At 44.4% G+C, this 25,294-nt stretch overlaps 2 protein-coding genes across 4 annotated transcripts in view; one reads left to right on the top strand and one right to left on the bottom strand.

The window, feature by feature from the left end:
- The first annotated feature begins 3,635 nt into the window (after positions 1-3,635).
- LOC311270452 (phospholipid phosphatase 3-like) lies at positions 3,636-11,276 on the top strand. Its single transcript, XM_084375323.1, has 6 exons — positions 3,636-4,118; positions 7,548-7,705; positions 7,803-8,089; positions 8,170-8,227; positions 10,066-10,242; positions 10,341-11,276. Exons 1-6 carry the CDS (start codon positions 3,923-3,925, stop codon positions 10,437-10,439), a joined length of 975 nt encoding a protein of 324 aa, XP_084231449.1. The 5' UTR covers positions 3,636-3,922; the 3' UTR covers positions 10,440-11,276.
- A 1,117-nt stretch (positions 11,277-12,393) lies between these two features.
- Positions 12,394-25,294, bottom strand: part of LOC311270930 (adhesion G protein-coupled receptor L1) — a 30,378-nt gene continuing 17,477 nt past the window's right edge. For 2 of the 3 annotated variants that reach the window (XM_084376194.1, XM_084376195.1), the window contains 20 exons: positions 24,557-24,821; positions 24,116-24,455; positions 23,739-24,032; positions 22,433-22,536; positions 22,034-22,219; positions 21,882-21,920; positions 21,615-21,795; positions 21,400-21,522; positions 21,023-21,240; positions 20,757-20,930; positions 19,570-19,782; positions 19,255-19,475; positions 19,074-19,140; positions 18,865-18,953; positions 17,433-17,601; positions 17,194-17,343; positions 17,009-17,105; positions 16,793-16,903; positions 15,668-15,691; positions 12,394-15,333 (listed from right to left, as the gene is read on the bottom strand). In XM_084376194.1, the coding sequence (XP_084232320.1) occupies positions 13,352-15,333; positions 15,668-15,691; positions 16,793-16,903; positions 17,009-17,105; positions 17,194-17,343; positions 17,433-17,601; positions 18,865-18,953; positions 19,074-19,140; positions 19,255-19,475; positions 19,570-19,782; positions 20,757-20,930; positions 21,023-21,240; positions 21,400-21,522; positions 21,615-21,795; positions 21,882-21,920; positions 22,034-22,219; positions 22,433-22,536; positions 23,739-24,032; positions 24,116-24,455; positions 24,557-24,821 (5,047 nt within the window). In that variant the 3' untranslated portion in view covers positions 12,394-13,351. The remainder of the gene's footprint in view (positions 15,334-15,667; positions 15,692-16,792; positions 16,904-17,008; positions 17,106-17,193; positions 17,344-17,432; positions 17,602-18,864; positions 18,954-19,073; positions 19,141-19,254; positions 19,476-19,569; positions 19,783-20,756; positions 20,931-21,022; positions 21,241-21,399; positions 21,523-21,614; positions 21,796-21,881; positions 21,921-22,033; positions 22,220-22,432; positions 22,537-23,738; positions 24,033-24,115; positions 24,456-24,556; positions 24,822-25,294) is intronic. The other variant, XM_084376196.1, reaches the window with a different exon arrangement.

Here is a 25,294-nt window from a genome sequence, read left to right as displayed (position 1 = left end):
AAAGTAGAGTGCCCCTTTATGTTTTCAATATAATCCAGTAGCTGTCAGACTCAGGGGGCACCACCCTGGGGGGCACAGAGCCACTAAAGGGGGGATGTGGAAAAGCTAGCTGGTGCTATTGTGCTGTCCATTATCTCTTAAAATATTACTTATAATTCAACTTGGATCCTTTTTGAAGGCATGAGAAGAATTTGAGAACCACTGGCATAATGCTGTGCACACCAAAAGAGAAAAAAAAACAGGCTTTGGTAGTCCAAATGTCATGAAGAGTGAAAAGTGAGAAAAGGCTGGGTGGTATGATGGGGAAAAAATGCGGGGACTGTCGGGGAAGTCATGAAACAGAGAAAAACTGAAATGTAAGTAAATGACATATAGTTCATAGAAGGTCAAATGCTCCTACTGGCCAAAAACCCAAGTCGTCTGTTCCCTAATGAAACCAACCACACTTTAGCTACATGAGCACCATCACACACACACACACCCACACATAAAGATCCCTCAGAAGTTTCCAGATTTGTTAAAAAAGCTTAATTTTGCCAATAAAAAAAAAAACAACAGCACCTGACTGTATGGATGTCCTCTTACTTTATAATGTTGAATCCTGAGTGTAGGTGTGTTTTGGGAGTTTTTAGAATATCCTCTGTGTGTGTGTGTGTGTGTGTGTGTGTGATTGTGTGTGTGTGTGTGTGTGTGTGTGTGTGTGTGTGTGTGTGTGTGTGTGTGTGATTGTGTGTGTTATAACTGTGTTTAAGTTTGTCTATTTAGACAACTCTTGTGAATGTATGTAGTGGACTGCTGGTGTAGCCTGTCGGTAGAAGAAATCATGAGTTCCCAGGCTTACGCTTTCCACCTTTCATCACAGGAAGTGACAAGAAGCATTACTCAGCGAGTGCTGTAATGTGTCATGTGGAGGAAAATAGCTTCATAATTGATACCAGTTTTCCTTTACAGTCAGTGATGAAATATCATGCAGAGGTTTTGAGTGCAACGTCATTTTTGAACGGCCAATCACTGCACTTTTGAGGCAACACATAATAGTAAAGCACACGCACACAGTTCTCATATCTATTGTTGGATTTTCTGTGGTCAGGATTACGTATGGGTGTTTTTGACAAAAACAACAACATCCATCGTGATGTGCTGGGTTTTCTCACAGGGAAGTCACTGGCTCTGTTTTCACTTCACACTCAGAAAAGTACAAGTATCCACTCCACCCCCCACCCTGAAGCTTGCTCTCTCTCTCTCTCGTGCGCGTGCTCTCTCTTATGCTCTCTTTCTATGTTCCTCTACGTACTGAAACTGCTGACCATCTAGAGGAGACAAATGAAACCTCCCCTGGCAGTGCTTCTGCTGCCCCCTACAGCAGAGAACCCATCTGTCCTGATAGCTCTGCTGCCACTGCAATTTCATAAAAAACCTCCTCTCTTACTATAGAGTTAAATTACAAAGCCTTTGCATAAACTCATTAATTTCTTATACACTACTTGGGTAGAGAAAGGAGAATAGGACATGGCATTTTTCTTTTACTATAAGGAAACTATTGTTTCTCATTTCCTGCTTTGTTAAAGGGGCACTATGTCATTTTGGAGGAGAAATTCAAACTTAGAAACTCCCTACGAAGCACTCCCAGAGAAAAGAAATGAAACAAGGAAAGAAGAAAAATGAAAGCAGAGCAATAAGGAAAATAACAGAACAGAAAGGAGTATCTGACAGGGTCATGTTACAGTTAGTTAGCTTGTGTACATTCCCCAAAACTACATACTACTAAGTATGGCTTGTAAATAATCTCTTATTTCTATTCTGGGCACAATTGCAGTGAAGTTTCCAAGCATCCAGCAGAGAATTAGTCCAGCTCATAGTCTTAACACAGGGTAAAATCCACAACCTGTCGTTTCTGTGTTCCGATTTAATACACACTCAAACACACAAAGTATATAACAGGTTAACAAGGGAACTTTTTGGGTGCTTCTATGCAGATTGTTTAGCTTTAGATGAAAACAGGCTAGCTGTTTCCCCCTGATTCCAGTCTTTGTGCTAAGCTAGGCTAACTGGCTGCTGTCTGTAGCTTCATATTTACTGTGAAAGATTGAGGGGAGTACCGATCTTTTCATTTAACTCTCGGTACGAGAGTGGAGAAGTAAACTTCCCCAAAATGTTGAACTGTTCCTTTAAAGCAACATTATGTAACTTTTTTACCTTAAAATAACAGCTTCAAAATCATGTTGATGGTACAGTGTCTTGTAACAGGGTGAATGGTGTCTCTGTCACTTGTTTCTGCACTGTAACTTCAGTGAGAGGGTCGGATCACAGTGTTACATACATGTTTACTTCAACATACAAGTTTTCAACACATAACATTGTTATGACATAATGAGTTTTGTTTGTAGTCAGCACCTACTTTACGTCTGACAAATTGTTACAGAGCTGGGATTTGTATTTACCACAGTGGTGTTGCACTCAGATACTTTGGGGGGCGCCAAATCACACAAAATGCTGATTTCTTCATAATGCTGCCTTAATGGTTAATAAATCATGTACTAAATCTTTGTAGATCAGATATAAGCCATTGATGAGAACCATGAGTGACTAATTGTACTTCACAACCTTACTGGCTTTGGGGCTTTGGAGGCACTGATCGACATTTATAACGTCCTTATTACCAAATAGAAAGGATAAACGCTGGCTAACATTGACTTGTAACTGATCTATAAAGTGTTAAGTAGTTTGGGTAAGTCATAAAATGAAAACTACTTTTCATGATGGTGTGCTGAGGATGAATTGAGGGGTCTCAAAGCCTGAGGAAAGAAACTTATTAATGGCAAACATAAATAAAAAATGTTTACGTGGTTTGCTTTGAGCGGTGAGTATGTAACGGTCCACTGTTATGAATCCTGTTATATCTCATGATTTATTTTTCATTCATTTTTGACAATGACATAAATAACTCACGATCTCAAGAATACAAAAAAAAATGCAACTTGTTATCACTGCAAAACGGAGGTAATAATATATTCTACCCATGACCGTTTTAGGGCTTCCCTACATCATCTTTTGTCCACAGGGAGCGCCAGAACCAACACAAAAATTAAAGCTCTTGTACCAGCTTTTGTAATAATAATAATAATAATAATAATAATAATAATAAGTTCACATTTAGCCTATTTTTACACCAGGTGCTCACCAGTTTGAGGAAGCAACAGTTATGTGCCATGCTGCTGAGTGACGGTAATAAGAAAAGACATGAGAACGCAGATCTAGTATGTTGCAATATTTTCTATTATGGTAAATGACTGGATGATCCTTGAGTTATTCAATGATTGTAAAAGGTTTTTTGTTTGTTTGTTTGTTTGTTTAGTTTTCTTTTGTACAATAGCTGTTCCTTGGTAAATGCGGGATTTTGCGTATTTAGCTATGTAAAGAAGAATAGAGGTGAAGGTGAATCACCGTGATGGAGAAATGAGCTGTGTTGCTTCCATCAGCAACCGTCACCGTGACATGTGCGTGATGCATGTGTTTCTCAGCTAAATTACAAATCACTGGAATTGAAAGCCTCTGCCTCCACCCGATAGGGGAGAGAGAGAGGGAGAGAGAGAGAGAGAGAGAGAGAGAGAGAGATCTTATCCCTCACTGTGTGTTTCGCAACCAGTCTGGAGTTTTCCGCTCCACCGTGATACATTTCTTCAAGGTGACGGATGCCCTGCGACGAGTCAGGGCGAGCCCTGCAGACGATGTGATGACATTAAAAATGCGTAAAAAAAGACAATTTCCTCTGACAGCCGAGCAGCGCGTGCCGCGGGCAGCGTGTTAAACACTGTGACAACTTGTGGATTCACTGACAGTCCCTGCAGCTTTGCGTATGAGTAGTTCAAGGGCGCTCCCAACTTTCTGATGCACACCACTTTCACACTTTCAGCCAGTCGTCATGTTGGACAAATTCGGGTCGCAGAGCGCCGGTGTGGCCGTCTCCAGCGCCGACCTCCAGCTCAAACTGGCGGACAACAAGACAGCAGGGATGGGGATGGAGCACGGCGGTGGGAAGAAACTCATAGAGATAACTGGACCGGCTTTATCCAAGAGAAAACTCCTGGTCGGCTTAGACCTCCTCTGCCTCTTCCTCGGTAAATACACAGACATACATCACATCTCTTATTTCATTTGTTAGCTCTGTTGGTGTATAAAAAGCTCCTGTGTGATTTCATTGCAACAAACTGTATGTGTAAGTTTATAATAGTTAAGTGTGTCTCAAAGAGGGGCTGATACAACTCACAGGTCCATGTGCTGGACTGGACAAATACTCAGATTAGAAAATATAGTATACACTGATGTGCTGAAGGACTTTTTAAAAAAAATGCACACTGATTTAATTTTACACAACAAGTCTTTTTCTTTTTTGCTGATGTAAGTATATCTGTATGCATTTTCTGAGCTGAAAGCAGTATGTGAATAATCGATCAGTGGATTCGGAGAAATCAATCAACCATTCAGGTCTAAGCGAACATACCAAAAACTTTCCTTTCTGCTTCCAGTGTCCCAGATGTGAGAATTTAGAGCTGCACAGTCTCTTGTGTGATAATAAACCTAGATATTTTGTTCGGAAACTAAATAAGCAATCTGACACTGTTTGAAAATTGTGATTTTCAGTACATGCTTACATTTTGTGGAACAAATAATTAAAGGTGCACTGTGTAGTTTTGAGGAAGACATTTTAATCAGAAGAGAAAGGTCTCCATTAACTGATCTTTTATGCCTAAAAAAACCTAAACAAACAAATAATCTTAATGTTCATGGCTGAACAACTGACCTTAAAGGACAACAAAATTTCATACTGTTTTACTTTGTTTATATGTGGCGGACCCTGCCACCTTTCTCCTGTTCTGGAGACCTTATTTTCCTCTGAGAACAGCTTGTTTATTCAGTTATGGAAAAGATTAATATTTCTGAGTTTGTATTATTACCTCATTAATATTGTAAATATTAAAACTCAGAGTTTAAATTCCTCCCCCAAATCTACACAGTGCCGCTTTAAACAAAACAAATGAGGAAATGACTGATGAACAACAACGAAAGCAGTCATTAGTGGCATATTTTTCATACCATATACATTTATTTGTGAGCTTTGAGGACTACAGGTGAATCATTTGACATCAGCCCTGTTGAGCTCTGCTCTGCTTTGTTCCCATCCCATTTTTATTTAGTCAACCAAGACAGTTTAGTTGCTGCGTTCAGGCATGTGGGCGTGCAGGATATGAGCAGCAAATCCACAACAGCTTGATAAGAAAAAAAACCCAGAAAAGTAAAACAGAAATAAAGTTTTCTCTCCAGCTTCATGTCTCTTACTGACTCTGTTTTTTCTCCTCTCGTGCGCGCTCCCGAGCGCTCCGTGCCAGCTGGCTTGTGCATTGCCCAGGGAATTCTACAGTTTCCATGACAACCTCCAGTTCTCAGGGTAGAGCCGGGCCGCGGGGAATTGTATTTGGTATAAATAAATAAATGCACGATCCACTGCGTGCGTGCGTGTGTGTTTGTGTGTGCGCATGACTATAATTGTTGACCATCTCTCGCATGGTCCCTATATGTGGCCCCTTATGTAATGTTGGCTAATTGGAAAAAGCTGGACGGAGAAGTAGTCTGTATTAACAACAGATTGGACATGTGCAGGAGGGAGGGAGCAATGCTACAAGTCTCTCTCTCTCTCTCTCTCTCTCTCTCTCTCTACTCTTATGTGTGAGTGCAGGCATGCAAGACAGAGAGAGAGAGAGACAGGGAGAGCGAGAGGGAGAGCGAGCGAGAGGGAGGGAGGGAGGTAAGGACATCCAGAGACAAACAGAGACAGTGTGAGGCTGGTTCTGGCTCTGGTCTGCTGCGGCATTTGCTCTTTGTTTTGTAGGGAAGAGTTGAACTGAAGTCACAAACAACCCTCCTTTCTCTCCTCATCAACAGAAACACACACCCACCCACACACACACACACAAATGCTCACAAACGCACAAACGCACACATGCGCAGTTCAAGCTGGGTCTCTGTTGAGCTCTGCCTGCTTGACTCTTCTATTTCCTGACCCTCACATTCCTAATGGTTGTCGAACTAGTCGGGTTCTCCAGAGAAAAGCTCAGGGTTCCCACCCTTGTTTTCCTGTGAAAATATTCCTCATTTGACCTTCTCCCCTTTCCCCAGTCTCCGCCTGTCATACTCCCTCTCAGTTTCTAATATCCTCGACCATCTACTACCTCTGTCGAACTTATAACTTTCATCTGCGATTAGGGAGATACTTAATGCCTGTCTCCTGGTGTGTGACCGGGATGAAGAGTCAAGGGCTGGTGCTTGGTTTGAACATCGATGCAGTTATGTTTTCTTTAGTGTACAATCATCTGAAAGAATTGTGTTTTTATTTCGGGAGCGGGTCCTCTTCCACAGAGTCCGCCGTGTTGCAGCGCCATGTTTCTACGGTGGCCCAGAACAGACCAGCCAGACACACGCTCGAGAGTGGGCCATTCATGTTTTTCACATTTTTAACAGCCACCATATTTTACACTATGTAGTTCATTTTTGGGGGGTTTTAACAGTTTTCAGTGTCTTTATCGCTAATATTTTGCACTTTGTTGTGTAGTAGATCCCAAGTCCGGACAGGGTGTCTAATTTTGAAAATTGACCGGATGCAATCTGCTGTTCAGTTGTCTGACTCTGGCTCATTGCGGAGAGCTGTATCTGGGACGCTGCTAAAACGTGCAGTGGCACAGCTGGTAGGACCATGAGCATTGTCTCGAACACCTACGATTGGCTCCAGCGGCCGTGAAGCATCCGTAACACAACACAGACGTACCCTGTGTAGTCTGGGGCTGAGGCGAGGGGTATTCAGTTGGTTACAGTCTGAAACGTCACCACTAGATGCCACTGAATCCTACAAACTGGACCTTTAAAATTACACTTTTTGTATAAAAAAGTCTACAGCCAAGTTAGCAGCTCTGTAATTTGGCATTTCAGTGCTTTGAGCTAAATGATTACACTGCTCCTAGTGACTCCTTTGTCATCAACTCACCCACCCCTTGTCACCCATGCTAATTGGTGATGGGAATGGCATTAGTTTAGAAAAAAAAATCAAAATACAAATTCAAATACTCTATCATAATACCTACTCCAAGTTCACATTTGCGGCTGATGCTACAAACACTGATAAACGTGTGTGTCCATGTCATCGTTTACAAAAATTTCTGCTTTCTGCCCATTCACACGAAAACACTGAAAAAGGCGTTTCTGAATATCTTCATCATGGCTGGAGTTTGGCTAAAAAGCACAGTGAAGAAAAACAAAAAAAAATGTTTTGGTTTTGGTACAGAGTCACAGGTTTTAAGCTGGCTCAAGAAATGATATCCAGCCCTTTTCCACACGTATGTATTGCTGACACTGAATGTCACATACTAAGAGCTTTAAATGTCAACCTCTTTTCTCCTCCCACGCGTCATGTCCAGTTTCTCATCACAAAGACGAATCTATACTCCCACTGGGGATTGTTTGTGATATCAAATCTCCCTTCTACTCCTCCTGTGCAGCCTCCATCCCTTTCTTTGCGTGTGAGCTGAAGGCGGTGAGTCCTTACAGAAGGGGCTTCATGTGCGGGGACCCCAGCATCACCTATCCTTATCTGCACCAGGAGGCCATATCAGACGAACTGCTCATCGCCGGTGGCATCATCATCACCGGCCTCACTGTGAGTACTCAATGACCTTCTCATCCCTGTCTTAGAATTCAATCCATTGTTCAATTTATACCATGTGGAGTCACGTGACGTGTCTGACCACCTCCAGATCGCCCTCGGGGAGTGTTACCGGGTACGTTTCAGAGGCGTCAGCTCCAAGGCCTTTGTCAGGAACCTGTACGTGTCCTGTCTGTACAAGGAGCTGGGCTGCTTCCTGTTCGGCTGCTGTGTCGGCCAATCACTGACCAACATGGCCAAGCTGAGTGTCGGGCGGCTGCGACCGCACTTCCTGAATGTGTGCGGTGTCACCTACGCGTCGCTTAACTGCACACCTGGAACCTACGTTGCAACAGTGAACTGCCGCCAGCCTGACCACAGGTTGGAGGAGGAGGCCAGGTGCGTGTCTGTGTTTATGCATTGCGTGTTGTGTATCAGGCTTTAGTTCTGTTAATCTAAATACTTCTCAATTTTTTTAGGAAGTCCTTCTACTCTGGCCACGCTTCCTTCGCGATGTACACAATGCTGTATTTAGCAGTGAGTATTTCTATCTATCTATCCATCGTCCACCCATTTTTCCTCTCACACACACACACTCAAACATTGGCAGACAGAATTTACTGTCTCTCCAATTTCCAATTACCACATCTCTACAAAATGCACCAGGCGAATGAATGAATGAAATGGGGAGCCATCATGAGTCCAGTTAGCAGCAGAAAGCGAGAGAATGAAAGAGGAGAGGGAGAAAGAGAAGGGCTGAAAGGAGAAATGGGACAAACAGAGACAGCTTTGTTCTGCTGTGGGAGGAGTGTGACCTCGCCTCACCGCCTCACTGCTCTCCTCCATTGTGTGTGTGTGTGAGTGTGTGTGTGCAAGCTCTCTGCATTTATACGTGTTTATGGCAGCTTGTGTGCGTCCATGCCAGGGCCTGCATATGTACAAGCAGCATATTAATGCGAGTGCCATCTTGTCTGTGTGCCTGTTCATGACCACTTTCTCCAACTTTTTATTACAATACTGCTGCATTATATTTAACATTAGTATGTTTATTAGTTTGTTTTTGCCACATCATGAGATCTTGGAAAGTCCATAAAGTGCACTGAGTACCTTAACATTTCTGATGCACTGCATGTCATGAATCTGGAGGATATTCTGTGTCTATATTCACATTTTAATTTCCAGATAAAAGCCTGTGTTTAAATAAAACCTACTGCAGTGAATAAATGATGGACAGTATTTCTGCTTAAAAGAGACTCAAGATTCACCATGTGACGATTAAAGGTGCACTATGTAGTTCTGGAGAACAAATTCAAACTCAGATTTTTAATATTTACAATACTAATGACGTAATAATACAAGCACAAATATTTATTTTTGAAGTCCCAGAACACTGTTTAAAGCTAGAAAGGTGGCAGGGTCCGCCACATATAAACAAAGTAAAACGGTATGAAATTGTGTTGTCCTTTAAGGTCAGTTTGCTTATTCAGTTTATTCAGTCAGAGATTTTGATCTCTTTGTTTAGGCATTAAAAAAAAACAACAGTCAATAAAGATCTGTTTTAAGAAATTAGGGTTAAAGGAACAGTTTGCCCAAAAATGAAAATTCATTCATCATCTACTCACCCCCCTTGTGGATGGAAAGCTGGATGAAGTTTTGTCGTCAACCAAACATTTCTGGGGCTTCACAGCAAAACAGCATTGCAGCATTCTCAGAGCATCTGACGTAGATGAAGACTTGTTTTAAAAAAAACAACCAAAAACAAAACACAAAATAGCTCTATACAGCTCGTCCAATGTAATCCAAGTCTCCATGAGCCCAGGGATAGTAAAATTATTTGAAAAGACATTATTTACACCCTTTCAAAGTCGAAACTTTCGCTGTAGTTGCTAAGCTAAGAGTGTTAGTGCACTAGCTCGACGGCACGTTAAGGGTGTACATAACGTCTTTTCAAATCAGTTTTGGAACTCAGGGCTTTAACAGACTTGGATTAAGCTGTATGGAGAAATTTTATGGGGTTTTTTTTTTAAGAATGCTGCAACTCCAGAAAAGTTTTGTGGACTACCAAACTTCCCCTGACTTTCCATTTGCATGGAGGTGAGTAGATAATGACTCATCCTTTAAAGGGTTTCAAGTAAATACCCGTTTCTTTATGGAGTTTAGGCAAAGAAAGTAAGTAATATAATATGGTGAAACTGAACTTAAGATTTCAGCTATTCTTTGAGGGAGTCTATGTTAAGTTCTATCAGTCTGAAGGATTGTTTCCCTTCATGTTGAATGAAGTGAACTGCAATCATCTTGGTCATTATTTACAATAGCAGATGATGCTCATATTGTTCTTTGCACTAAGTAACATCATGCTCATTTCTGTCATGCAGTTTTACCTGCAGGCGAGGTTGACATGGCGTGGGGCTCGGCTGCTGAGGCCGGCGCTGCAGTTCTTCCTGGTTCTGCTGGCAGTCTACACAGGCCTGACCCGCATCTCAGACTACAGGCACCACCCGTCCGACGTGCTGACGGGTTACATACAAGGAGCCCTCACTGCTTACTGGGTGGTGAGTACATTACATACATTGCCTGCTTGTTTTCTGTGCATCCACATCTCATTGCTGTTAAAATCTCACGACTGGACGTGTGTGTGCGTGTTTCCCAGGCCTTCCACATCTCGTCCATGTTTAAAAGCTCGAGTTCAGATCTGTCTCCGACCGAGACCCTGGAGAGCCCCTTGTCACCCCACCATACTGTCTGCTAAACCTCACCCCGCCAACCCCTGCCTGTAGCCTGGTTTTGGATAGACAGAAGATTTGAAGAATGTGAGACCATTTCCTGTGAAGTCAAACCACATACCTCAGTATTCAGACAGAGTGTGTGAGAGAGAGCAGAGCTTGTGAGATCCTGTATGTTGCTCAAAAGAGAAAACATATAAACTGAGAGAAACGAAGAGGGAGGGTCCTGAAAACTATCCCCGCTGCCCGGCTGGAGTGCTGCGTGATCAGCCTGAGCACTGGAGCCGTTGTCCTTGCGACTGACCTTCGCTTCGCATGCGATTCTTACCTGTGAGATGAGACGACTGAATCCTGAACACAACCACTACCACTCTATACATCACCTGTAAATATATACAGCTTTTGTACAACTTGAATGATCCTGTTAAAGCACTTGTTGATTTCCATGTTAGTATTATTAATTACCACTTTGTGATGATTTGGTACGTAGGATGTAATATATTTTATACAAGTATTTAATATATCTTGTAGCTTTTTTTTTCCTTTTCTTTTTTACATAAACCCAGTGAATGTAATGGTGTTGAAGGAAAGCACAAACAGCGAGAAAGCAACTCATTTCCCTGATGTGTTGTAGCATTTAGATGTAGTGGGATGAGTCCGTCCTTCTATGTGCAAGTGCGTTGTGTACGTAGTTTATTAACAAGAGAATGACTATGAGAATGTTTACACAGTAGATATAATCCCTGAAGGAACAGCCACTACTAGTTTTTTTAATTGTTTTTCATAATGCTAATCTATGTTGCTAGACTACTTACCAGTCCAAGAGCACACAGATCATTAAAGAAAATGTGATTTTTTTAAAACTTATTGTCTCTTTCTTGTAAACTATCAACACTTCATGCACATTTTAAGAAGAAGACTTTGTTTTACGTTTATTTTGCATCTTTCAATTTCACAATCCAAACGATAACTTGCATTAAAGGGGCTCACTGAAACAATTTGCAGCAATTTAAATGTATTAATCACTTTTATATTGGCTATGTATGAGCAGATTGTAATGTGATGTGAGAAATGAGACCTTCCACATCCCTCCCTGATATTCACAATACTAATGGGGTAATAATACAAACTCAGAAATATTTAGTTTTTCCGTAACTGAACAAACAAACCGTTTAGAGGAAAATAAGGTCCCCAGAGCGCTGTTTGAAGCTAGAAAGGTAAAACAGTATGAAACTGTGTTGTCCTTTAAAGTCAGTTTGTGTTTTCAGTTTATTCAGTCATGAGTTTGTTTATTAAGTTTGTTTAGCCATAAAAAATCAGTCAATGAAGATTGTTCTCTTCTGATAAATCACATTTTAAAAACAGTTTCAGATTGCTTGTTTCAGAGTTTGTTTTTTAGTTTAGGAATAAAAAAAGATCAATGAAGATTTTTCTCTTCTGATTAAAATGTCTTTCCCACTACACAGTGCACCTTTAATGCTGAAATGTTACATATTTTATCTTTAAGTTATAGTAAAGTATTAAGAGTTTTGTATACTTAATTAGAAGTCACAGTACTCATTATGCAGCCGACTGGCTTCTGTGAGAGTTATATAACTATAACTAATATATTTGAGCGTTAGCACTGGTGCATAGATGTGTAAGAAGCATGTCAGTGTTGTAGCTGATGAAAGCAGTGTATGATTAGTGTGTAAAACCTTAATCTGAAAATAACTTTAGTTGTTAGTAAAAAGTGCAATATTTCCCGTACAAGAACACTGTTGGAAATGGAAGAACTCAGCTAAACTACAAGTGCATAATTGAGTAAATGTACTTAGTTACCAGTATTTTTTGATCTTTTTATTAGACTTTGAGTTTTTCTCTTCAGTATACACCTCATCAGTCTCTCCGCTTCGTCTGCATATATCTTTCTCCCTCTCCCGAAACCCTCCCGCTGCCCCTACATCCACACAGAGAGAAAGACGGGAACATTTATTTCACATGTTTACTTGAACTTCAATAGCAATACAAGACAGAATCGGAACACTCGAGGTCGATATGTACAAGGATCTCAGGGGGTTGCAGAAAAGTTCTGAGGTTTCATATGATCTCTGGCTCTGGAGATAAGAGTTCTGTCGCTATGAGTTCCATCACCAACAGTCAGTGGCAGGTGGAGGAGGGCGGAGGGGCGGAGGTTTGGTCTTGATGTGAAAATGGGATTGGTCAAGAGTTCAAAATCAGTCAGAGGGAATGTGTGTAAGAGGCCCCCCAGTTGATATTGATAAAATGCTTCACTGTGATACATTAATTATACAAGAATGATGTATATACAGGCACGCACTCACACACACACATCCTGGCACACACGCATGCTCATCAAGCTACACACACACTCGCACGTACGCTCGCTCGCTCGCTCGCACACACACTTCAGCACTTTCCTCCTACAGTATGTAGCCTTGTAAAGCCACTATAAAGTCATGCACATGTTCTTTGAAAGGATTTTTTGGCAACACACAAGTGCTTCTTTGACACACTGTTTGCTTGCTACAGGGAGGGAAAAACACCCAGCCGATGAACCAATAGAAACTTATGGACGATGGGCAAATAAGGATAAGCACCGATGAGATGGGAAGACACATCAGGGTTTCAGGAAAGAGAGAAAGTGGAAGAGGAGGAGGAGGAGGAAGAGTTATAAATGGATCACAGTCATAGAAAAGTAACAAAACATGAAAAGGGGGAAGTCTCGTGGTGATCGGGAGATAGAAGCAGGAAGGAGCCGTCACTGTCATCACCGTTACCTTCATCATCCATTGTCACTATCCTCAACAGTGTCATCATCATCATCATCATCATCATCATCATCATCATTTTCCATCAGTTTGATCATCCTTATTTGTTGTTATCACCATCTTCTTCCTCCTGCCTGGTTTCTATGCCCCGATCACCACCGCCCTAGTCACAGGCTCGTCACCCGCTGCATCTGTCCGTCCTCTCCCTCAGAGGCGGGCTCTGCTGTGTACACTGCTTCTCCATTGGATGCCAGCGGCGGCGGCTGGTAGAAGGTCTGCAGGTGATTGGGCCGAGGACCCAGCGGGGGTCGCCCCAGGCTGTAGGGAAGCTCCAGAGCGGGTCGTTGGGGCTGGCCAGTGGGGCTGACCTCTTCTGGACCTTCAGGGCTGCTGTCGGGGTACGAGAGGGTCGGAGGGGAGGTGCGGGTGTAGAAGCGAGGAGGGGAGCTGCTTCGGCTGTACACCTGGGGGGAGTGGCGGGAGTAGAGATTGTTCGGAGGCGAGTTGGTGTCTCGAGGAGCGAATATATTCGTCGGGGGAGAGCTTCGGGGGAAGATGCTGAGTGGCGGCGAGCGGCGGTCTCCGGGGTAGAGCGGGGAGGGGTTTGAATCTCGGGCGTAGATAGGTGAGGAGTCAGGGTCGAGGTCGAGGTCAGGGGTCAAAGGCAGAGCAAAGCTGTCAGAATCCTCTCGTTCGCCGTGGTAACGAAGAGATCCTCTTTTCCTCGCGTCGAGACCTCCATCTTTGCTCTCAAAGAGGAAAGGCTCCTCTCTGTCTACATCCAACCCTCCTCTCCACACATCCAGCACTCTGTCCTTGTGTTTGTCATTCTCTCGTTCGATCCCTGCCCTCCATCCATCTCTGTCCTTTAAAAACAAGGATTCGTCCTTCTCTCTCTCCACCCCGCCTCGCCATCCGTCAATCGCAAAATCTTTCTTCTGCGTTATAAAAGTCTCTTCCTGCTCTGTGTCTGATCCTCCCCGCCACACCTCCATCCGTCCTCCTCTCTTCTCCAGCAGATGAGTTTCCTCCCTCCCTCTCTCTACTCCACCCCTCCATTCGTCCATCTCTCCATCTCTCTTCTGAGAGGTAAAAGACTCGTCTCTCACTCTCTCGGTTCCTCCCCTCCATTCGTCTATCACCCCGTCTCTTTTCAAGAGAAACGTCTCGTCCTTCTCTCTGTCCTGGCCGCCCCTCCATGTCTCTACGCCTGCCTCCCTCTGTTTCATCAGCAGCGGCTCCTCCAGGGCCTTGTACAGGGGCTCTGACTCCTGCGGGGGAGGCGGAGGGGGAGGTGGGAGGGGCCTGTCTCGGTACCGATCCCTTTCCCTCTCCCTGTCTCTCTCTCTGTCTCTGTCCGTCCCTCCGCTCGACTCCACTGTGTTACGATGGCGGGACAGAGTTCCAGGGGTGCGGCTGAGGGTGGAGTAGGGCCTAGCCTGAACATCAGGGGGACGCGCTTGCTGCCTGTCTTGGAGCCCACGGCGACCCAGAGTGCCTTGCATCACCCTGTCCCCGTCTTTAAGGAGCTCACGGGACTCAGACTCTCCAGAAACACGTGTGTGTGACCAGCCATCTTGTAAACGCGGCGTAGTGGCCTGATCCTGTCCACGTGTCGTGGAATGTGTCTCAGCGTCTTGTGTGTGATGTCTCGTATGCGGCCAGCCCTCTTGTGCGTTCGGGCGTGTGTTCGGCTGCATGGTGGCAGCCCAGCCCTCTTGGGGCGGCTGTGCATGTCGGGTTAAAGTGGCAGTGTGAGTGAGAGCTGCCCTGTCGTGGTGGTGAGGCCTCGCCAGGCTTCCGTAGCGTTCAGGAGGAACTGGCATGGGGACCGAGGGCCTCAGGTTGCTCTGCACCAGCTCAGAGATGATCATCTTCTCCAGCGCTGCCGCATCGGACAGGTTACGACGCATACCAGCACCGCCGCCCAGATCCGTGGCCCCGTGGGGGGTGAGGAGGGCTGGGGAGATGTCATCCCCTCCCATCACAACTCCTCCCTCCCTCAGAAGGTCGGTGCTGCCCACCACTCCAGCTCGGGAGCCAGGTGTGGTTCCAAGACCGTGCAGGGTGAAGGTGTTGGGGGTGTAGCCTCCATTGAGACACACACTGTCCAGTCCACAGGACTCCTGGCTCTGGGACACAACACCCTCTATTGGAAGAAACAGGAAGATACCAATTATCAAATAGAGATGAAATATTTACACAAAGAGATTTACATGAGTGAATGTATGAATGAGAGAGTTCAGGGTACATGTGCCTACTGAGGGCGTGGCTTTACCAAAAATATTTAGATATTAACAAATTTCTTTGATGAAAAGTATGGTAATGTTGCCACATGAAGGGGATGTTATGTATGCTATGTCTTCATGGTCTATGAATAATTACTGTGTGCAAATATTGCACAGATAGTCTATGAACTGAAGGACAGTGTACGAGGAAGTGGCGCTCAATGATTTGAGAGAGCACAATAAAGGAGCTCATACTCTGCTTGTTTCTGAAGGTTCCTACTGGTCCACGTTAAGACAGAGAGACAGAGAGGGAGAGCGTCAAAAAACATTTAAAAGACAACGATTCAGGTCAAAAACTTAAAAACAGAACACCACACTGGTATAAAGCAAAAACATTTCAGGACCTCTAAATTATAAATATGCATACATACTGATCAGAGACAAAAAATAACAAACTGTACTGAGCAGAAGTCTTAGGCCACAAAGAAGGAATTCAGGCAGTATAGCCTGAATGAAAACACCACCTGATACTACTGGGCAAGATGATCTCATCACAGATATACGGGTATATATTTTGAAACCTTGAATGGCCTGGCTCCTGTCTAATCTGTGAGTTGCTAACTGCTTATGAGGCTGATGGCTGCTTGAAATCTTCTGGCAGGACCTTACTAATGGTTCCAAACTAACTCTGGACTCGTGACCAAAGGTGACCGGGCCCCGCAGGTGTGGAAAGATGCTGGCAGTTGGTGGTTTCTTTGATTGATGTGCTGCCCCGTATTATGCCCATTACCAGCTTCACTGTGTGTATTAGAAAATGCTTATATTGCTTTTTACATGCTCATACTGTCCATTCCTGCACTACCTCCATTCAGCCCCTGTTAGAAGGATTTAGTGCCAGTCTGCTCTGATTGGTCAGCTCTCACTGGCCTGAGCAAGCACCACCTATCGTGTTTCTGCATCAGGTCTGTCTGTGTTTTTGCAATCACACCTGTGCTGGGGGCTGTTGAAAGTATAGTTGTGACATCACAACCTTACAGAAGTCTTGGCGACTCGTTTGAAGGTGCAGTTTGTGAATACAGGCTGAGTGCATGTCTCCGTGGATTTGGGCGTTTTGACAGTGTCACAGTATTTATGTAGCACCTAAAGGGAAATATCGCTTTCTACAATATTTGACCTTTAAGTCACCAACTTTTTTTTCCTTCTAAATAGTTACTACATAGGTAAGTTACTTAACAAAGACATTTTTCAATGTGGCTTAAGGGTTTTGCAAAGTACTGTGAGCACACATAAACAAAGGACAGTCAAAGAAACAAACATAAAGTGAGAGAGTCACTGTGTAGAAACACAGATGCATCAAGGGAAAGTTACAGTAAAACATACCTGTGGAGGTGAAGGGTTGATTGTATCCCTGGGCCAGCATTGTGTCATAAGGAGAGGCTCCAGCATGAGTCTGCAAAACTGGATTAGTAAGGAAATGGTTCCCCAAAGCCGCTGAGGATGGAGAGCGAGAGAGGAAGAAAAATAAATGTAGCAACCTTGAACAGTGAAGGAGGCAACGCTGAGACTTAAAAGAAAGAAAAAGGCAGTAATCTTTACCTCTGTTAAGAGTCGGGGTGTTGTTCACGTCTGCAGCTATGAAAGACGATTCAGTCTGTCTGCGAACAGTGTCATTCCACATCCTCCTGATACGACTCTGGAAAAGGATTATCCCACATAAGGTCAGAACTGATTCAGACACGCAGAGAGAAAGAAACACAGAGGTACAGTGTATTATAACGCACCTGTCTGTTAGCTGTAGCTCGCCGACTCTGGCTGCTGGTGTAGCGGCTGTTGGAGCGCAGGGCAGCGCCCTTCACTGAGTCCGGGGAGCTGGAAGAAGAAGTGACACAGCACTGCGAGAGGCGCAGGCATCTGCCATAGTCCTTCTGACCCTGCAGGCGATGTTTAAACACAGTTTAGTCACACATGATGACGTAACACAAGGATTCCTGCATAATGACATATGAACACAGAGACACACCTTCCTGGCAAGGGTGCAGTGCAGTATGGTGATGAGGAGGGCCTGGGCCGTGTTGAGGGAGGAGAAGAGGTAAGCCAGGAGGAGAGACGGAGCAGAGAGGAACATCAGGCCCGAGGACCAGGTGACGCTCTGCAGGAAGAGCAACGTCAGGGAGCCCACCGCCCACGCCCTGAGGACAACAGGACACGGGATCAAACACGCTTTACTTTCATTCTGATGAGCAATTTTAACAGTTCACTCATCTTTAATCTGTCAGACTGCTTTTCTCATTAGATTTCTTGCTTTAAAGGGGCACTATGCAGTTTGGGGGTAGAACTTTGATTCAGAAGAGAAATTCTTAATTGACTGAAGAAACTAAATAAACAAACTCTCTTTGTTTTCATGACTGAGTAAACAAACTGACCTTAAAGGACAACACTTTTCATACCGTTATACTTTGTTTATGTGTGGCGGACCCTGCCACCTTTCTAGCTTCAAACAGTGTTCTGGGACCTTATTTTCCTCTGAGAAGCTTGTTTATTCAGTTATGGGAAAAAAAAAATAAGTCTGAGTTTGTATTATTACCTCATTAACATTGTAAATATGAAAATTCTGAGTTTGAATTTCTTCTCCAAAACTACATAGTGCTCCTTTAAATAGCACTGATGAGCTGAAAACAAGGATAAAAAAACAAAGAGCTGGCGTGCGTGCAACACATTTCAAGTAAAGGATTTGAACACATCTATCAGTGCCGCTGTTGTCAAGCTCCCCTGAGGTTAAAAAGACACTGAAAAACTACAACTAAAGGAGCATTCTGACAAATTTCCAACACACACCCAAGCTCTCTTTGTCCTTTGTTGAGTGCACTTTTGCCCCTCTATTTTAGCATTGCTCAGTTTTGACCTTTCACTCAAAGTATCAGACTATTAAGCCTGCTACAGCGTGTTTTATTCTGCTTTTGTAAAAGCTGTGAATGCCAGAATTGAAACTATTCAAAAAGCTGCTCATTAACAAACTGCTGGAGCTTTACTAAGACAAAAGGAAGAACAAATTACATCTGTTTGATCTATTTTACACCGGCTCCCTGTCTCAGCTAGGATAAGTCTTAAATATTTTAATTAACTAATATCTCTAAATAGAGATTAGCTTTTTCATACATAACAGACTGCCTCCAGCTCAGGAGACATTCATTTTCAAACTCATTTTTGAAGTTTTCTTTCATTTTTTTGGTTTAATCAGGTTTTGGGGCACAGCAATGAACAAAAGCCCAGAGAGCTATTAAAATAATATCTGATATTACAAATGAGCATGCAACAAGTTTTTTTCCAACGCAGGCTCTTTTTTCAGTTCAGAAATTCAAAACTTTTTTTCTTTTTCTTATGCAAAAGCTACCAAAAATAGAGCTCTACACATTATAAAACCACAAAACATCAGCATGACACTCTGCACATACCTCAGGCTGTCATGGCGACTGGAGTCGGGCTTCAAAGCAGCAGTGCTGTGCATCTTATGTAAGGTCATCACCAAGATAACCAGGTTCAACTGAGGCCCAAAAAAGAACAAACAGCAAGACTGTTAAATCCTCATAATGACTCAACATGATGTTTTTACACTGTGATGACTTCTGAAATGATGTAGCTTCATGAGAGCATTCTATCTCACCGTAATGATGACAGCAACGGGTCCAAGGAAACTCGAGATGAAGTAATTATCTGTTCGCAGCCAGCATCTACACACACACACACATAGAAACACACAAGCAGTTGACAATACATTTAAAAACCCCTAAAATAACAAAGTCATTCTGAGCCGAAACAAGAAGTGAGCAGAGCGGAGAACTTACGCAGTTTTTGAGCCGTAGCCTCTGAAATCTATGGCTGCGGACACGGCCACCACCAGCCCAGGAATAGAGTAGCCACACAGGTAGAAATACTTCCTCCTGGAGTTACGTCCCTCAAACACCTCCCGCTGCAGCAGGTACAGCTCCACCGCCTCCAGACACAACCAGCAAAACACTGAGAGCAGTGAGAAGTGCAGCAGGCCAGCAATGATGGAGCACACAACCTGGAAATGTGGACACACAAAATGCTTTAACATACAAGAAAGATCCAGAATATCGTACTCTTCTATTCTGTATGTGTTCAATCAAAGCACTCACTGTGTATTGAGTCTTGTTGGCACCGACGAGGAAGAGCAGTTCAGTGATGAGCAGGTTGGCCCACAGGTTGCAGTGGATGGTGCTGTGGTCCGTGTGCCAGGGCGCCCCCTGGCAGCACAGGGTGGTAAGGCAGGTGGCCAGACACACCAGTGCTACAGAGATGCCAACCCAGGAAACCACATAGACGAGAAGCTCCTCGACACCGACCCCGAACTGATGAGGAGGAGCGGGAGAGAGCAGAGACCATTTTTCTTTTTACATCAGATCATAAAGAGTGTATGAATGTAGAGCATATGTGGATCATCGTGTGTCTTTGCCTCTGGTTGCGTAACCCTGCGTGTTACATAACATCCATTCAGATGAATAAAATCACACCTAACAAAGAGAACATCTTGCAGAGAAATACTGAATTCAGTTTCATGGCAGGACGAAATACCCTGCAGCATTCATCACTCTCTCTCCCTCACGCAGCTACAACCCACAATTATCACCCCCTCTGAGCTTGATTTTTAAACAACATTTTGGAGAGCTCCATGGTGGCGGAGTCCAACCGTGCTACAGCAAATGAGTGCACAAGGGTGGAGCCGGGGCGCCATTGGTGGTCGAAGATGGAGCTGGATTTATGAGATTCATGTTTGGCACCTGATCATCTCGAAAAAAACCGTTGGCAGTAATAATGTGTAGCACATGCCGTGGCTATTGGCTCAATATTTGTACAAATTAAACACACTGACAACTCAAAGGTGGTTCAGATAAAGCTTCATTTTGCTTCACAACATGTGTGTGTTGATATTTCTGAGTAAATTTTCGCCTTTCCTAATCGTATCACTTCAAACCAGTGTCGTTAGCTAGAATGTGGTTGAATGCTAACGTTAGCTGTTGCTTAATGGAAGCTAATTGGTTATCAAACCTGTTGTTTTACCTTGAAATATGGTCCGGTGTCTATCTGGATGAAACTAACTATCTTCTTTACAGCCGCTGATCAATCAGGAAGCAGTGAAACGAGTGTGATGTCAAAGGAAAATGGCTGCCGCGTGAATATGGTCTATTGTCTTTCTGTTCTGGTCGAGACAAGTTTCACACAAGTCAAGCAAAAAAATCACACTTTAGCCCTAAATCTGCTTTCTATCAGCCAGAATGTAAACTAAACACTGTCACGTGCTGTTTTCGTGGTGTGTGTTACTCACAGCCGGTTGCTGATACGTCATGAGCACAGCATAGCTGGACAGGTGGTTGCAGGCGCAGGTAGTGTGTGTGTTGTTGGTGTGTAACAGGCGGCAGCCCTGTGTGGACCACCTGCCGCTCCCAGAAACCCCTGATGCGTTCCAGAAAGAGCAGTTGGGGCCAAAGTGGTTCTCCAGCTGCGGAGGCAAACACATATTAGTGCCTATAAAAGATACTCAGGAACCGGATTCTGCACAGTCTAAACATTCATTTTGAGGTAAACTCAGACCTGCAGGTGCCTTAAGGTGAAGATCACCGGCTCGGAAAGGTACACTCTGTTGGATCCTCTGTGCACAGACGCAGAGATGACATGGGAGTTGACCACCAGGCTCCTACGCCTGGCATCAGACCCCTGGCCCAGCCCCAGACCGAGCCGCAGAGTGGAGTTCTGGGTGGTCAGGAAGGAGCCCAGGTTCTTATAGAGAGTGAGGACCAGCTTCACCTGGCCTGCAGAGGAAAGAGAGAGATACAACATAGATTTATTTCTGCTGTTTTTACTCTACTTTCATTTATCACACTCAAGATGAGACAGATCTTATAGTTTATAATTCAGATTTTGAATATGTGAAGTACAAAATGTTGATTTGTTTGGTGTGTGCCACAGACCATTGTTGCTGTACTGCTGCAGAGCCAGTGCTGATATCTGCAAGATGCTGTCACTGTCGTAGGAGTGAGGGAACCTCAGGTCCTGTATGTCTGCCTCTGTGTTGAGTACATATACCTCCAGATCTGTGCACACACAGGAACACAAAATCTTAACTGAACCGGTAATTTACACAGTGTTTAGAGCATAACTGATAAGAGAGAGAACGTCCACGTACCGACATTTGGTGCCCTGTCACTGAAACGACCTTCATAGAGATTGTTAGCCAGTAGAAATGCCCCTTTTTCCACTGCGTCTAACAGTAGTGATGCTGAGCGGGACTGGTCAGCACCGCTCATATCCGCCCAGGACACAAGAGCCTCAGGACCCAACAGGTTATCAACTGTCTGAACGACCGCCTGACGGAGAGAAACGCAGGAAAAAGTGTTTTATTCTTGCTCCTGATAATTATCAATTTACCTGTCTGTCTGTCTGTCTGTCTTACCTGAACATAAGCTCTGCATGTGCGCTCCCTCTTCTGCAGCTGAAAAGGAAAAAAAAAACATCTATTGTTAAAGCTATCATCACTGACATTTCCTGCTTTCATTTCCAGGAAAGGTCAAGCACACATCTGCTCTGACAACAGGCACAATTTACCTTGTTGTAATTGCGTGCCGCTGACTCTTTATTGGCTGGTCTTAATGCCTGGAGCTGGGAGTCCAGGATGTCCAATAGCTGTTCAATTAGCCTGACAGACATGCTGACATCACCGGCATAGATCCGCCCACGCGTCAGGTTGACCAGCTCCCCGGCGATGTTGGCTGCGTTCTCTCCGCTCTTGATCTGGAGTGAGGCGGGGGTGTTTGTAATGTCAAATATTTTGACATTTAAGAGAGAACTGCTTGCTGACTGGCTTTGGGGCATTTGCACAGTGTGTGTGTGTGTGTGTGTGTGTGTGTGTGTGTGTGTGTGTGTGTGTGTGTGTGTGTGTGTGTGTGTGTGTCCGTGCGTGTGCGTGTGTGTGTGTAAATGTGTTTGTGTGAATGTGTGACTAACCTTCTGTGCAATTTGGCTGACCCAGGGAGAGGTGCAGTTGGAAAGGTCAGGCCCTCTGGAGCTCCAACCCACTGGAGACTGCATGCACTGATAGGAGGCTATACCTGCAGAGACAGACAGGGTGGTGCAGACAGACAGAGAGAGAAAGAACAGTTTGTGTTAAAAGGTCCTGAAGTCGTCTGTCACTTTGTATTTTCTCCCTGCACATGTTTTTCCATGTGTCTTTTACCCTTACAGGACGACCAAATATGGCTACTACATTTTTTTTTTACCAGTTAATAACAAAAACAAACAATCAAATGTGTCTTTTAGATGAACTGTCACTTCATTAAGGGAATACTATGCAGGATTTTTTTAACTGTTCTCAGTATTTTGCTGCATTCAGGATGTTTCTGGGTGTCAGCCTTCGGGCAGTGGGTGAGTTGCCCCCTGCCAATAACAGTGTGAAGTGACTTCACAAAATGACATCGCTGTTTCATCTCTGCTCTCAGTCATCAAAAAGAGCAGCATGTCTGTTTGACCGAGGGCGGGGCAGAGCTGCTGCTGGAAATGATGATGATTAGAGCGCTGAGACTGAACCTTGCATTTCCCTCAAAAAAAATAATTATAAGCTACATGAGGCTAAAAAGCACCGCACAACAACAGTCAGGTGATAATTCAAAGCTAAGTGTTGTATGGCTAACCAAGCTAACATTAGCTTCAGTCATGGATGTATGAACACAACAGTCACTCTGGTGATATGCTGCCCTTATTTGTTGGCTGTGTGAAGTCAACAGATGGCCAATTCTTACATAGTGCACCTTTAAAATAAAAAAAGAAACTTATTGTGTTTATATACATATAATACTACATATAATGCTAGAGCGTCTGTTATACACCAGTTCTGCCAGTGTAAGTGTAAACAGGACACCCGTCTTCAGTTCTAAACAGGATTTAACATAAGATTATTCCCAGTGTAATTATCATCTCTGTGCTGAAACCATGTCCAAGCCATTCAACATGATTAGGACGAGGCAAAATGCTCCACAGGCTTATCTACATAATCAGCATAACAGCTTTTCCTCCGAGGGGGCGCTGGGCTGAAGACAGCTGCACAGCGAGAGGAAGAGTGGACGAACCCAGCTTGTCCCAACACTACTTTCTTCTTCTCTCTCATCTGAAGGCGAGTTCAAAGAGAGGACATTCGACTACATTTCAAAGGGAAACAAGATATAGACACACACATGCAAATACCACACACACACACACACACACAACACAACACAAAAACTGGCATGCTGCGCACACACACATGTGCAACACCTACCCAGTGACCCTTTAGGGCAGGGCCTCTCCACTGTCTCTCCCTTCAGCGTGGGTGGCCACTGCACCCCTCGTGCCACCCGGCCCTCACATCCGCCCACCTGACCGGGGCTCCCTGGAGCCAAGGGGACACGCAGAGGTGGACGTGGGGTCAGAGGGACCATGGCTGTGATCGGCCGCTGATCAAAGGGTCCTCGGTTGATGACGCCTATTGGGTGAGAGGCCGATGGTCGCACTGGGGTCAGCGCGACGGTGGCCGTGTAGGAGCGTACGGTCGTCATCAGAGAGGAGAGGGGGCCTGGAGGGAAGGAAAGACTGCTGATTCCCTTGTTTCATCACATACTGTATGTCCAAATACAGAAGTGCACTTGTTCCACATACCTTTAGTGGGCGGTGGCGGCGTAAACTGTAGCGGGTATCTCAGCACGTAGTAGTTATTCCACACATACAGCTGGTTGTCTCTGGGGTTGTAGTCTATGGAGGAGATGTACTGGTAAGGGTTGGGGAATGGTATTTGAACGGGCAGCTCCTGTCCACGGCTGGTGTCGTAGGCATAAACCACCATGTCGCTGCCAACTCGGCCCTCCGCCTGCCCCTCATCATCCTGGAAGACGGAGCGCACAGCGTAGAGCACGCCACAGGCCATGAAGGCGTTGCTCGCCCCGCGCTTGTCAAAGCCGGTGGCCCACGTACCCTCGAAGCGCAGGGTGTAGGGATTCACCTGGAAGACAGAAAAGACGTGAGAAGATGAGAGGACTCTAATTAAAACATTCCTTCTTGTGTCTTTTCAATCATTATCTGCTTTCATTGCTTCCACTGCACCTGGCTGACTACGATGCGTCCATTATTGGCTTCAGTAGAGTAGATCACCCAAAGGCCGTTCTCGTCCACCGCCAGATCGATGTCTGACTTCCCTCCCCAGCGGTACGGAGAGGTGTCGTGGTAGTTGGCATTGACCACCACTGCTTCGCCGCTCTTGATGCGTGTCCGCAGGTCGTACTTGACCAGGTTACGCGTTCGCTCCTTGTTGTAAAACACGGCGCCGTCGTACACCACAAAACCAGTACCGTCCACGCGGCTCGGCAACCTAGGACACAGGATGAGAAAAAAAATATGAACTGCACATGAAAATTTATGCTATTTATATCAGAATGTAATTCATATTATTAAAAGCAAATTAAAGGTAAAAAAAACAAAACGATTTTCTCAAGTGACAACCACAGTTTTGGTTAAGTGACATGAAAGATTTTTGAATTTGTGCTTTTTTTGTTTGCTCATGTCAGCCCACTGGTTTAGTAATACTCTGATTTCTGTCCTGGTTGACGTGGCAACCCCTTTAATGTTTCAATGTTTTAATGTTCCAACAGTTTCATTAGAAATGACCTTAAATTGACAGCTACTCATTTACATGTGTAGTTTCCTGTGAATTCCTCCTGCATGTGCACACTGTTTAAAGCCAGGGCTAGCTGGTTAGCATGCTAAACATGCTTTTCAACATAATACATAGTTGTCGTAATGTTAAAGCTGTTATTCCCTCACATATTCCAGTGATGATTCCAG

Source organism: Pagrus pagrus (assembly GCF_965226575.1).
Source record: "Pagrus pagrus genome assembly, chromosome: 2".
Taxonomy (NCBI): domain Eukaryota; kingdom Metazoa; phylum Chordata; class Actinopteri; order Spariformes; family Sparidae; genus Pagrus; species Pagrus pagrus.
This window is presented reverse-complemented; position numbering and strand designations above follow the sequence as displayed.

Bases quoted from the DNA above. Each gene is read 5' to 3' on its own strand.
- LOC311270452 (XM_084375323.1), top strand. From the start codon at position 3,923: ATGTTGGACAAATTCGGGTCGCAGAGCGCCGGTGTGGCCGTCTCCAGC. The intron at 7,706-7,802 runs GTGAGTACTCAA...GACCACCTCCAG, and splicing joins TCATCATCACCGGCCTCACT to ATCGCCCTCGGGGAGTGTTA. The intron at 8,228-10,065 runs GTGAGTATTTCT...TCTGTCATGCAG, and splicing joins ACACAATGCTGTATTTAGCA to TTTTACCTGCAGGCGAGGTT.